Source organism: Phalaenopsis equestris, unplaced genomic scaffold, assembly GCF_001263595.1.
Source record: "Phalaenopsis equestris unplaced genomic scaffold, ASM126359v1 Scaffold000203, whole genome shotgun sequence".
Classification (NCBI taxonomy): Eukaryota; Viridiplantae; Streptophyta; class Magnoliopsida; order Asparagales; family Orchidaceae; genus Phalaenopsis; species Phalaenopsis equestris.
The window spans coordinates 2,402,321-2,416,530 of NW_018164645.1; the positions used below are offsets into that span (position 1 = coordinate 2,402,321).

The 14,210-nt window shown below is 32.6% G+C and overlaps 2 protein-coding genes across 3 annotated transcripts in view; both read left to right on the top strand.

The window, feature by feature from the left end:
- LOC110022893 overlaps positions 1 to 7,593 on the top strand; it is a 45,019-nt gene extending 37,426 nt beyond the window's left edge. For both annotated transcript variants that reach the window (XM_020722043.1, XM_020722044.1), the window contains exon 9: positions 7,115 to 7,593. In XM_020722043.1, the coding sequence (XP_020577702.1) occupies positions 7,115 to 7,453 (339 nt within the window). In that variant the 3' untranslated portion in view covers positions 7,454 to 7,593. The remainder of the gene's footprint in view (positions 1 to 7,114) is intronic.
- Positions 7,594 to 10,664: 3,071 nt separating this feature from the next.
- LOC110022969 (U-box domain-containing protein 52-like) overlaps positions 10,665 to 14,210 on the top strand; it is a 9,274-nt gene continuing 5,728 nt past the window's right edge. The window contains exons 1-7 of the mRNA XM_020722145.1: positions 10,665 to 10,911; positions 11,664 to 11,737; positions 12,087 to 12,247; positions 12,332 to 12,522; positions 13,048 to 13,355; positions 13,434 to 13,964; positions 14,059 to 14,199. Of these exons, the coding sequence (XP_020577804.1) occupies positions 10,665 to 10,911; positions 11,664 to 11,737; positions 12,087 to 12,247; positions 12,332 to 12,522; positions 13,048 to 13,355; positions 13,434 to 13,964; positions 14,059 to 14,199 (1,653 nt within the window). The remainder of the gene's footprint in view (positions 10,912 to 11,663; positions 11,738 to 12,086; positions 12,248 to 12,331; positions 12,523 to 13,047; positions 13,356 to 13,433; positions 13,965 to 14,058; positions 14,200 to 14,210) is intronic.

A 14,210-nucleotide genomic window follows, 5' to 3' on the forward strand; every position in this document is an offset into this window, starting at 1 on the left:
TCTCTCTTCTAACTAACTTTATTCTTAACAACCGCCTTCCTTCAACTCATCTCATTCGACTTTAAATCATCTAGTTCTTCATTAGTTTTATTAATTTTTAAAATTATGTTATGTTTAACGCATTTATGATAATGTCCTATTGTGTTATTTCCTGTTTATCATATTTGGGGCATCTTTTTGCTATGTAATGAATTTTCTTATTATCATTAGTTTTTTTTTAATAAAAATAATTAGGCTTCATCAGTGATTATTTCATACTTATGTATATATATATAATATTACTTTGGTTTTCTAACATTTATTATGTTCAAACATCCTCATTTTATGTATGAAAAAATTCTTATGAAGATCTCTTTTTTTTAAGAAGCAAACTTCCTGCATCTCACGAGTTTGCTAGGGTAAAATAGCATTCTCTTATACTGAATTTACTATCTGGCTTCTTCTGGTAATAGATCTTTTACATTTTGTGAAGCTTGAAGGAATATGTAGCTTCACTCTTTTCCTTTATATAATCTCTCTATTACTCTATGAATTTGAAATAAATGAAGTCTAAACATTTTATGACCTGCTTATTTGGCATGGTGATCATGGATCCCTTTTAGGGATTACACCCTTGGCACAACATGGATTGTCATACGTTGTAATTGATGGGTAGATGTTTAGTAGATTTCAATGGTTATTGGAGTGGTAGTGGAAGGTTTAGGGTTTGTGGAAGGCTATAGAAGATAGTAACTAGTTGTAGAACTTTGAAGTAGATTTTTTCTTGAAACATTCTTTCAATGTCTGGTCAAACTTTTTTTTTAATTTTTTATTGATGAAAAATGGGTAAGAGTATTCAAAATAAATGTTTGCAATCTTAATGAACTAATGTAGATGGTTTATGATCAATTAGATATGCAGATTATGAATTTTTAATATGAGAACTATATTTGGACAATAAGAGTTAGGATTTTGTGGAAAAGTATGACTAAGTTTTTGTGAGGTTTGAAGTGGCTTATGGTTTTGGGAAAATGATGTGGCTGCTATAGAATAATTTTAGAGAGGGAGAGATATGTTAGGTTTGCAAAGTTTAGCTATGATTTGTTTGCAAATTAATCTAAAAGCTAACAACACAATTACATCTTGTAGATACAAGTTTGCAGAAGATCATAGCTTTTTTTTTCATTAAGCTATGGGTTATAAACGTTACATGAGATGTTGGAAAGGAGGGAAACATACAAAAAAACACAAAAAATTTCTGCTTGAACATTTTTTCATAAGCTATAATCACATTCCTCGTTATTGATGCCTCCTATCTTAAAAATTAAATAAACTATTCCTAATATGAAGATTTTGTGTAATAAATTATTTTTTATAGGAATCCTCATTTTGGGTTAATTGATGAGCGTTCGAAGAAGGGGTTTAATATTTAAAAAATTCCCCAGAAATCTCGTAATAGATACCCTATTTCTTAAAGAAAGAAAATAAAATATAATTAATTATTCATGATAATGACCTTTTAAAATTAATCTCTTAAGAGATTTTTTTTTTGCTTTGCATCAACTTTCACTTTGTTTTATGAAGTTAAAATTATTTTGGATAAGTGAAAAGGCCAATACTCCAAATGTTTGTACAATTGATTATTTGTAATTTTAGATGAATCTAATGATATAATATTTGTATCTATCAAGATAACGGTTATTGAAAAAAATTTTAGAAGTGAACTAGTTTGCTCATCTTAGCACATGATAAACCCTTTAGATAGGAAGATATCACTTGTACAACAACAACAATGCCTTTATCCCATTAAGTGGGGGCAGCTACATCAATCCTTTTTCTCCATTTTGTCCTCTTGAGTGTCATATTTTCATTTCATTTTAATAGATTAAAATCATTTTTTGTAGAACCAACACAAGTCTTTTTAGGCCTACTTATACCTTTCTTATCAACAGTCAAATCTAAAATATCTACTCTCTTAGCAGGATCATCAGATGGTTGACTTTTAATATGAAAAATCATCTAAGATGACTCTCTAATCTTGTCAGCCGCTAGAGCTACACCAACCCTTTCACAGATACATTCGTTTCATATTTTATCTCTAAATATAAATTCACTCATCCGCTTAAGTATTCTCATCTCAACAATATAACTTAGTTTTATGTTTCTCTTTTAAAGGCCAACATTTGCTCCATAAAGTTATAAAATTTTCCTTTTAGTCTAAGCGGTACTTTTCCATCACACAATAGGCTTGATGCATTCCTACACTTCTATAAAATTTTTCTTTTAGTCTAAGCGGTACTTTTCCATCACACAACAGGCTTGATGCATTCCTACACTTTGAGCATCCAACTTGAATCACCATCACTTTGAACAATAGACCTGGGATATCTAAAACATACAAAATAATTAATTTGCGGCCTTACAATTTTTCACTTGGAATGACTTTACAATCTCTACAATCTCAATGATCTCTTTTTTTCATAAGAAATTAATCAATTTTTATTTTATTAGATTTATTCTTATAAGTAATAGTATGTTCATCTTTTTTCTTAAATAAAATCTATGCAATAACAAATCATAAGCTAAAACAAAATCCAATATGACTATACCTTCTTCATTAGCCACTCCAAAATCGTAGTCATCATGACTATTTCTAAAATCTTCTACCACTCTACTAACATGTGAATTTAAATCCTCTTCAATAAAATTCTTTCATCAAAAACATCCTTTGTATAAATTATTCTAGGTAATTCAAAAAATTTTCTTTTGAGTATATATCTAAACCTACTTGAGAAATAAACACTGATAATGTTAAGAATCTTGGTATCAACAACAATATTTAAGGCTATAATTCTAGCTACAATTCTATTAATTTTTACAACACTTTCTTTCAAACTCTTATCTATTATTACGACTCATACTTAAATATCAAAATTTAAAGCTTAAACTATCAATCTTCATTGCTTTTTCTCCAACTCATTTAATTTCTTGAATGCATAAGATATTTATCTTCTTATGAACCATAATATCCATTAATTACATTAATTTACTTGTGAGAGTATATATATTCCAAAATCCTATCATTATATTAGTTTTGTGGATTAACTTCATTGCCCGCATCTGTACATAATATGAGAGCCTTTGCTTATTTAATACCACACCTGAGCACCGGTGTAGCGGCCATTGCACACTTTTCACTGTATTCAGGCTATACAATGCGCTGATGCTAGGGGACGCCCTAGCATCTACATAATGATTTAAAGGCATCATGTCATGTTTTTTCGACAAAAAATCTATATTGGTTGTTGACTACCTAAGGCAACACTCTACTTTTCACATCCAGGGTTTGGGATTGGGCAATGAGACTGTTAGAAGATATCATTTGTAATAAGAATGAAAATAGAAATATGCGAGGAGTTAATAAATAAGTAGTAATTCCATTCGCCCTGCTCATGATTTAGTATTTGATGTTTTCAAAGGTAGAGAATGGAGTGCAACTTAAAACATAATTATTGTTATTATATTTTTAACAAAATTATCATTATTTTTGTCGACCTCTCAATACATATTAATTAAGATTATGTATAAGCAGTGCCAAAGAAAATGCAAAATCATGAGTCATGTCAATTAAATCAGGAGGTATTATGAGCAACCCATCAATATCCGGATGAATTTTAGGATGCTTCAATCAAAAGAGTAATATCTAGTAATGGAGGTTTAGAAATAATTTCTTAGCTAGATTGTATGTCATATTGGGATGGTGGCTTTTCATTGGATTCTCTAGTGTGTACCATATAAGATAGGTTGAAGGTCTAAGATCCTAACATGTATGTGTATCTCAAGTAAAAAAGATGTGCTTGGCCTCTCGAGAGAACTTTCATTATGTCTAAGGTTAGAAAAATCAGGTTGGGGATTTGAGTCCATATCAAACATATGCATCTCAGAAGGTAGCAGTGTATTAACTTTTTCGAAAAGTGGTCTTAACAAATATGACAATAGTCTATTAATTAGAAAGTTTAAATTGTTTTTTGAGATCATAATAGTTATGGGCATCTTACGTATTACAGGACAATGAGCTCACTAGGGAAGGGCAAAGGTTTCTGAGAGCACATTAGATATGTGCCTCTCAATAATATGAGGTGCAACAAAACGCTCATTAATAACATGGGTACTGAAGTCAGATCATTGTTCAAGTTAATCAGAATGTATATCTAAGGTAGATGGGTTAGTAATTGGACTAGGTATATATATGTGGAGGTTTATATATTTTTGTGTTTGGACCGTGGTTCTGTCGCATACTCAAAACCATGTTTAGGCGTTTGATCATTCTTTTGTTTGATGAAGTGCATTTTAACTATTTTTCAAGATGGTTGAACTTTGATGATCATCTATTTTGTGCCATAAAAAATCTTGAAAATTTTGAGCCAATTTAGAAAGTGTTTGATATTGTACACACCATGAAATGTAGAAGTTTTAAATTTTGACTTGTGTTAGGGGTTAGTCATGTGAAGGGACATTATGAGGTGAAGTACTTTCAAAATATGAAAATTTCAAGTTAAAATACAATAAAATAAATTGATGATTTGAATACTAAAATAAAAATAACTATTAGGTGGAGAAGGAGGGCCACATTGGACCATTTAGTTCCTAAGCACTTGGACAATTTAGATATTTTTAATAAAGCTCTTTTAGTCTTGTAAATGCATAAATAATCTATGGTTTTTAATGCAAAAATGATTATCCAAAGCGAGTCAAATTGGCTTATGCAATAATGAAATGCCCGTTGATAAAAGAATTTGTAATCTTTAAACATTTATAATTTGTTTTCTTAAGGTAAACATACATAAGTACTTAGTGACTAGTAAACATCTAGACATTATAACTTAATTTTTTTTTAAAAAAAAGTTCAATAGGTTGTATTGAATATTTCTTTTTGAACCACATCCTCACATCGTATGAAGCTCTCATGTTTTGAAGGGGTGGAATAGATTTAAAATACGATTAGCCTGACTTTATTTAGTGTTTGCTACTTGGAGGCTATCACATTAATCTTAGAATTACCAAAATAACAAATGAATATCTTAGATTTCTTTAGCATACTTTTGTGCTAAAATAAATTAATTTAATAATAAAGGAAAAGCAAATGTTAGCACTTGATTTTAAGATGCTTTATTAATGAAGTGTAAAATCTCACCCTCTTTAAGCAAATGTGATTTGGCGGATGAAAATCTTGGTGCAGAGGTTTTAAGATTGGGTTATTATTTGTGGTGATGTTGTTATGCTGGATTGTTTTCTCTATTAATAAAAGACTATCGGTTTTTGAATTGTTTTTTTTGATATTGATAAGAAAGTGTTTAATAAATTTTAATTGTTGTTGGATTGGTGGTGGAAATTTTAGGATTGGTGGAAGGATAAGAAAGAGTGAATAGTTTTAGGGTTTGGTGATGCTTTTTGGCTGAATTTTCTCGCAATGGATGGTTAGCTTTTTCTTAATGAAATGATGAAGACATCTAAACTTAGCTAACTAATGGAGGTGATTTTATTTTAATTAAAAATGCAGATAGGAAATTCTGAATTTTTAATAGGATTTTGGATTTTGTGAATTAAAGAAGTATGAATCAATTTTTTTGAGGTTTGGGGTGATTTAAGGATTTGGGAAGGCGGTGGGTAATGTAATAGGACTAGTTTATAGAGGGAGAGAGTTATGCTAGGGTTTGAGAACTTTCATTGTGATTGATTCTTATATCAATCTAAAATATTGCAGCACACCATTTTGTATACATAAGTTTTGCAATAAGCAAAGCTTTTTTTTTTTTATTAAAGCAAAGGGAATAAATAACATAGAAAGTGCTGGAAAAATGAAGGCAAACACATAAGAAAATTCACAACAAATCCCTATTTAAAAAATTATCTTTAGGCGGAAATGGTAACCCTCTCATTGATGAATCTTGCTTTGGAAACTAAATAAATCATTTAAATTTGAAGGATTTATTAAAATCTTTAATTGTCATAGGAAATCCACAATTTGGGCTGATTGATGAACTTCTAAAAGAGGGGCTTAACATTTAAAAAATTCTCTCCAAATTTCACATGGCATTAATAAATTTTAACTAGCTACCATGATAATGAATTCTTTGAAATTAACCTAGTGTGAGGCATCCTTAATCATCCTCCATTAATAATGGCTGTGACTATAATGCTTGCAGTTTTATTTCTTTGTAAGGCCCACTTTAGTCTTTTACCAGCATCACATATCAGCTCTCTATTAGAAAATTGTTGAGTTTATTTTTCATTCTTGTGTTGTCATTATAAGCGTTTTATCTTATCCTTCTTCTAAAGTTAATGAACCCTCGATAGTTTATATTCTTAACTAGATTAGTATGCTACTGTAGTAGATAGAATACCTTATCAATATCGGATATTACTATTGCCTCCAAATATATAATTACTGTAAGCAACCATCTGTCCATTCTGCCAAATGTTAGCAAAGGGAAGGTGTATTCAATAGAATTGGCAGGGCTGTGCATTTGCTTAGTTTGGGCGTTTTGGATAACAAATTTGTGAAATCAATCGACTTTGGATGTCTAAAAATTTAGAACAAATCAACTAAAAAAAATGTAAAACCGAACCAAACCGAACAATAATATGGGTTTAGTTTTGGATAAACCGAAGTTAGCTATATTTAAAATTTATTTATGCAATTTATATATATTATGTAGTTTTTTATTACATAATTGATAAGTAATAAGCATAATTAAAAAAATATATTTAGAAAGCAATTGGTTACTTTTATGGAAAATCGAATGAAGAAGACAAACAGAACGGAAAATGCAAATTGCGGAAAGGGAGTGTTTTAATTTATTACTATTTCATTGGTGTTTTTGGTCAAATCGATCTGAAAACCAAACCAAATAATTTATTAATCAAAACAACTATTCGAACCACTAATTTTAAAACCAAACCAAATTGTTCAAAAAAATTAGTTTGGGTTTGATTTTTCAGTTAAGTACACGACCCTTAGAATTGGTTGATCCCAGCCACTAGTAAGCTGCATCATTACTCTTTCCTCCTTTTTTTATTTCCATCCTAATTTTTATTTTTACATTTGCGGTCGCTTTCTGGATTTTACTTTCAGGTAAAACTCGAACAAGGTCTCGAAATGCTAAGCATCTTGAAGAACTATGAATCTGATTTGTCAATTCTGGACGACTTTGCATTCTACGAAGATCGACAGAAATCAATGCAGGAGAGGAAGGCACGGCAACAACTACAGCTTTCTCCCACTCCTGATATGGTAGACGGGAGACAACCACCTCCAGCCTCAAGATCTTCCGAGTTGATTAGCCAGATCTCAAAGAACTTTGCCGAGGTGGTTAGACTGGACAAAGTTAACGGCGAAGGCACGGATAAAAGTAACACTTCTGTTGCCAATTCCGAGGACGCGAAAAAGCCTACTTCATCAACAGCATCATAGATGGAAGCTGGAGAAGGTTTAATCTGACGCTGTGTGCCAATCATTCAGCTTCATCATCATCATCATCATCATCATCATCATCATCAGGTGATTTAGTATAGAGGCTGCTCAAATCTGCATTTCGAAAGGATGTGGTGGGGGATAAATTCATGGTTCATGTGGTGGTTGTACAATATCATAGGCTACCCATTCACATCCAGTGGTGTAACCATAGTTTTTTTCTTCCCCATTTTTCTTTCATGCTACCTTTTTTTTTTTTCCCTTAATTCTCTCTTCTTAACCCTCCCCACCTCACCCTCCCCATTTTTCTTTCATGCTACCTTTTTTTTTTTTTTCCTTAATTCTCTCTTCTTAACCCTCCCCAACTCACCCCTTTTTTTTTTTCTAAGCTGCAATAGCCATATTGGAGCTGCTGCTTCAAGGAAAGGCATTTGTAAAATTCCATTTAAGCTGCTGAGTGAATAAGCACCACTTGTTTGTGGAATGTCTTTGTTTGAATTTCTAATCTGATACAAAATTCTATTATCTCCATCTTTTTATGCTTGCTTGAACTCTGAGAACAAGTTCCCATCTTTTATTTGTTTCCATTTCAATCTGCTATTTTGAAATTCTTTATTTTATTTCCAACTAATATTCTACGCATTCGAGCACGGTTCATGTCATCTCATACCAAAAAATATCATATTTAAGGAAGCCTCCATTGCCTGCCTAATTATTATATGATGAAACATTTGTTTGATTGTCTATGGGTGATGAGAAGAAAAAAGGCTGGACATTAAATTTGGTTGAATTGAGATAAATATAATATTTAAATTAATTGATTTTTAATATCTTATATATTGATCTTTTAGTAAGAAGCTCAGATTAAGGTTGACTACAATGTGTTGTCACATTTTAGGAAATTATCAGCACAATTTAATATTTACAATGTTGTTACATTGTCAAAAGAGATGAGAGAGTTACTGGTTAAAGTCTTAATAAATTCTGAAATCGAAATGGCTCAACTGACATCAAATCCTTCAAAGGGAGAAGTGAATTACTTTAATGATGTTCTCAAGTTAACTTTCATTGACATTGACACTTAATATTATTGTAAATGTTGAACGATTATAATTGTTTGGAGTTCTTATCAATTCATGTGCATCTGTCAACATGATGAATTTAAGAATCATTGTTTTTATAATATTAAAATTTAATTCAAACCAAATTTTAATAAGAAAATGCTGCTTAATTTTCTTTCGTACCTTTTTTTTTTTTATCTAGCAATACTATGTTATTTACTCATACAACAAATCATTATAGTTTTTGATATATTAGCATGTCTAGTTGAATGATACAAATTAGGGTATGTTTGGTCCTATGGGTCACTAAAGGTTCCATTTGAGAAAAATATATTTCATCCGAATGACCTACATCCAAATTAGGTGTGGATGGTGTTGTTGGAGGTGTTATTAGTAGTACTGTGGTGTTATTTTGGTAAAATAATATCACAATACTACTAATAACACCTAAATGCTACCATCCGCACATGAAACTATATCAAGACTCCTGATATAATATTTTCTTCTATTTGTGCCACGTGATTTTTTTAAGGTAATCATTAAAATTTTGTGGGGATAATAATTTTTTTAAATATTTTAAGTAAGATATATATATATATATATATATATGTTAGGAAAAGTGGATATAAACATGAAAATTTTAATAGAAATGTTTGTAGAAAGGTACCTCTCATTATAAAAATTTAAAGAAACAAGAAGAATAATTTATAGAAAATAATAAGCAATAGCAACAATGTTCGTGTAGTGACAGTTTGAAAAGTAATGTAGAATTGGCATGGATTTGTATAATAAATAAATGATTTACATGCCACAAAACTTATGCATTTACCTATCTAGAAAATCATAACATACGTGCATATCATTTGATGAGACTGAGATGGTAACGTTTTTATAAATAAATATCAAAAATTTAAATGTTAGGTATAAAAATATATAAGGATATCTATATCTAACTTTTAGGTGCTAAGATCATCTTTGATTGACTTGATTTTGATCGATATTATTTGTTCTCGCACTTGCATATAAAATGTCAAATGAATAGAGTTTGACAAGATATATGTGACTCAACTAGATTATAGACCGTTCATAATTGTTTGATTAACTAATTGCATAAATTTGATACTATTTAAATGCTCAGTTATTGAATGAATAAGCTTTCTACAATCCCGTGAAACTTAAAAATGGATGGAGGCTCTAGTTGGTTTCCTACTTTACAAGCCTTAGTCATAGCCCTCATTTTCTCCTCTTTGTTTTATTTCCCTTCTGGCTCGATCAAGAGGTTCCCATTTTTCCTCGAGCTTTAGTTTATCTTTTTATTAATATTTGGGAATTTTGATTTGTGTAGGACCTATTATTGGACTAAGTAGCTGTTATTTATTATGGGATAAATATATCCTTCGTTGTATGTACATTATCTTTGTTATTTATATTAAATTTCTAGCTTATTGTAGGCTTTCCAGTCATACCCTTTTTAAATTATGTTAATATAATTGCAATAGATTTTAATTCTTATTCATAATAAATTTTATGACTAATTAATCTTATTTAATTTTATGCATAGACTCCTGTTTAATTGCTTGCATGCCGTTTTTCTAGCATTTTTTATTTCTTTCACAACTTTGATGTGTTAAATTTAATTATTGCAAATAGTGTTGCAGTTATATTCTTGTATTTGATTATGATACTTGAAATACTTGATATTATAATACTATTATGTCAGTATTATATATATATAATACCGACATAATAGTATTATAATAACAATGTGTGTGTGCCCCTATATATATATTTGTATGTATGCATGTTATCATGTTTGATATGTAAATACGTAAGAATTGTGTGTTATGTACCTAAATTTCCCCATCAAAATAGATAAGAATGATTGGCTACATATGCAAATTTCCCAATGTTGTTACTTCATTCGTCTCCTTTTCCCAAAGAACAAACCAACCCAGCTTCCACCACAAAGCTGAAACGCACTCTTATCTCCTCAAGACAAAAATAGCAACCAACACTGACAATAAGCTCATAACTCCAAAATACAAACCATCCTCTAATCCTCCCTAACCTCATAAAACCGAGTCCTGCTTCTTCCCTTCACCTCTTCTAATCTCCTTCCAAACTTGCAGGTCGATAATGGCGACAATGCCATGATTCTGGACATCAGCTCCGCAGCTTTCTGCTGTGCTACGGGGATCAGGCAGCTGCAGAGGGAGATGCCATTGGAAAACATGGTGCGGCCAGCTGGTGTCTCCTGGGAGAGTGATGAAGCTGGGTTTGCCAAGGTGGCTGTTGCCATTGATAGGGACAAGAGTAGCCAGACTGCTCTGAAGTGGGCTTTGGATAATCTGGTGCACCGCGGCCAGAGCATCACTCTGGTTCATGTTAACACTAAGGGTGAGTGGAAGTAATTAATCCTTTAGTTTATATTCTGGTTTATGAAAATTTATGTTTATGATATTGTATTTTTATGATTATTATAACAATCTTTAGTTGAAGAGCATTAATATATATATATATATATGAAGATGAGTAATTTGCTTTCCATAAGTGAATGTTGGTGATATGTTCTACAAAATTAAATTTAAAAAAATTGGTATTACATACAGAAATACATAGGGATTCAAGGCTATGTATGCAAATAGCAGTTAATTTTGTAATTTGCTGTACAAATGGCATCGACACATATGCATTAATTAAAATTTGGTTTTTTATTTTAAATAAATTAAAATTAGTGATATTTTTTTATCATTCATAAATTATAGTGTTAATATAAATAAGAGGTTTTTTTATTAATAATTATTCAAAATATTGAATATAATATTTTAACCACCCCAATTTTGAATATAATATAAATAAAAGGTTTTTCATTACAATCACTCTTCTTTATCCAAAATTATTAGGTGTGTCGTCCACATCTGTGATTCTTAATAGGAGGAGACGGGAAGAGAGTGGGTTCCGCTCCCTCTCTCCTTCTATTGAGAGTCCACAGGTGTGCAGAGAGCATAAGTGCGTTTGGGAACTTAAAATGTTATATATTTAAAATTTTGATCATTAAAATGTTATGTTTTGGGTGGTTGTTGTGAAGAAAAAACTCCTGTAAATAAATATAAATTTAGTCCAAAGATATTTATAATCTTTGTACTCAGGAAAGGATGAGGCAGCCACTGCGCAGGCCAGGGACCTGTTTATTCCCTTCCGCTGCTTCTGCACCCGAAAAGATGTGAGTATCAATTCCATTACTCCCTCCCAAGCTCTCTCTCTCTCCCTCTCTCTCTCTCTCTATCTCTCTGTCTAAAGATAGAGAGAGAAAAAGCAGCAGCCTCTATTAGACAAGGGGGCAAAAGTGATGAATTTGAAGGACATTGCATGTAAATTTATGTGCGGTGTTCAATCTAAATCATTGAAATATATTTTTTTGTTTTTTTTAGAATAGAGCTCACTCTTAAACTTTTTAATCACCTAGAAATCATAGAGAGAGTGCTTACTGCTATCAAAATTGTATTTCTACATCTACACATTTGGATGAAGGAAGCAGCAGCTCCAGCACATACATAATCACATAATCACAGAAGCTGGGAATCAGCTACAGTCTCTTAACTTGTTCACAGGTGAAATGCAGCGACATAATCCTCGAAGACAGAGATATAACGAAAGCCATCATCGAATTCCTGTCACAAGCTGCCATAGAAAAGCTGGTCGTCGGAGCCCAACCAAAAGGAGGATTTGTCAGGTGAAAGTTTTTAGCTTTCTGCTCATCTCCCTGATTTCAGAGGAAGCTCTCATGTGCTTATCATGGTTTCTTTGTTCTTAGAAGATTGAAGAGTAGCAGCGATGTTCCGAGCAGCATTTCTAAGAGCGCGCCTGACTTCTGCTCTGTATACGTTATTTCGAAAGGAAAGGTGGCTTCGGTGCGCAATGCTGTTAGGCCGCCACCAGTCTCTTCTGTTCGAGAGGAAGTACATGCACAAGCGAGTTTCAAGCCCAAAGTCACGGAAAGGCCTCCACGTATGTTGAGTGATAGCAGAACAGTTGGTCTGCATTTCAGAAAAAAAAAAAAAACTTGATTTTTTTTGGATCCTGTTGTGAAAAAAGAATTTTTCATTCTGCAAATACTTTTAAAATTCTTAGCTTCAAAGTTCATTTTTTTCAGTCAAAATGATTCAAATAAAAATCATTGTTTTTTTCTGAAATATTATGCTCAAATGGAAACAATAAAAACTTGGCCTTCACAACTCTTAAAGGCTAACAAATTCTGGTTAATAGATTGGTTATTTGTGAGAGATGATGGCATTTGACAAATCTTGAATACAATCATTGATAGTGGTTTAAATGGGATCAATCAAAATTTAAGATTTAAATTTCTAAGAAAATAATTTAAAAACAAAATTTAAGATTTAAATTTCTAAGAAAATAATTTTTTTAAAAAAAAATGGGATGCGTAAAATAAGATATTACATCTCTACAAAATAAACCCCTCACGGTTGTCTTGCTAACCAACTTGTTCATGGAACCCTCATCCCCCTCTTCCAGGTGATGACTCCTTTAGTGAGGAAAGGGAAACAATAAGGTCACCATTCACTCGACCTGGAGCAAACCAGAGATCATATATGGAAATCTCAGTGCCAGAAATCGATATATCATTTGTGAGCTCAGAAACATCATTTCCCAGCTCTAGCTCTGGAAGGCCAAGTTTTGATCGCCCCCCCTTACACCCAATGCCCTCCAATTCATCAAACATCTTGGAACCTAGCTCCAATTTCATGGGAACACCAATTAGAATAGACAAACATGTCGGCTCCTTCACTGACCACTCCTGCTTACAAGACCTTCAAAACATGGTGAGATTTAATTTCTTGTAAGATCATTGCAGACTGCCCCAGTTGTTTACCAGCTTTAATTTTGCTTTTCTGTTGCAGGAAGATATGGAAGCTGAGATGAAGAGATTGAGATTAGAACTGAAGCACACTATGGACATGTACAGCAATGCCTGCAGGGAAGCAATCACAGCCAAGCAGAAGGCAATGGAGCTTCACCGGTGGAAGATGGAGGAAGAGAACCGCTTAGAAAAAGCAAAGCTTGCTGAAGAGACTGCACTGGCTATGGCTGAGAGGGAGAAAGCAAAGGCCAAAGCTGCCATAGAGGCAGCCGAGGCGTCGAAAAGAATTGCAGAGCTTGAAGCAAGGAAGAGAATTGATGCAGAGATGAAGGCGGTGAAGGAAACAGAGGAGAAGAACAGAGCATTGAGTGCATTGCATAATGACATTTACAGGTATCGGAAGTACTCCATAGAAGAGCTTGAGTTGGCCACCAACCGCTTCGCAGATAGCCGGAAGATTGGAGGTGGAGGCTACGGTCCACTGTACATAGGCCAACTGGATCACACAACGGTAGCCATCAAGGTTCTACGTCCCGATTCTTCCCAAAGTAGATTACAATTCGAGCAAGAGGTATTTGTTCTTTAAAAAAAAATTGATTTTTCTTGATGGAACAACATTATTCTCAACGAAAAAATATCACGTAAGATTCTCTGCCTGCAACCAGGTTGAAATCTTGAGCCGAGTGAGGCATCCAAACATGGTTCTCCTCCTTGGCGCATGCCCTGAGTATGGCTGCCTCGTCTACGAGTACATGGCCAATGGAAGCCTCGACGACCGCCTCTTCCGGCGAGGAAACACGGCGCCGGTCCCCTGGGA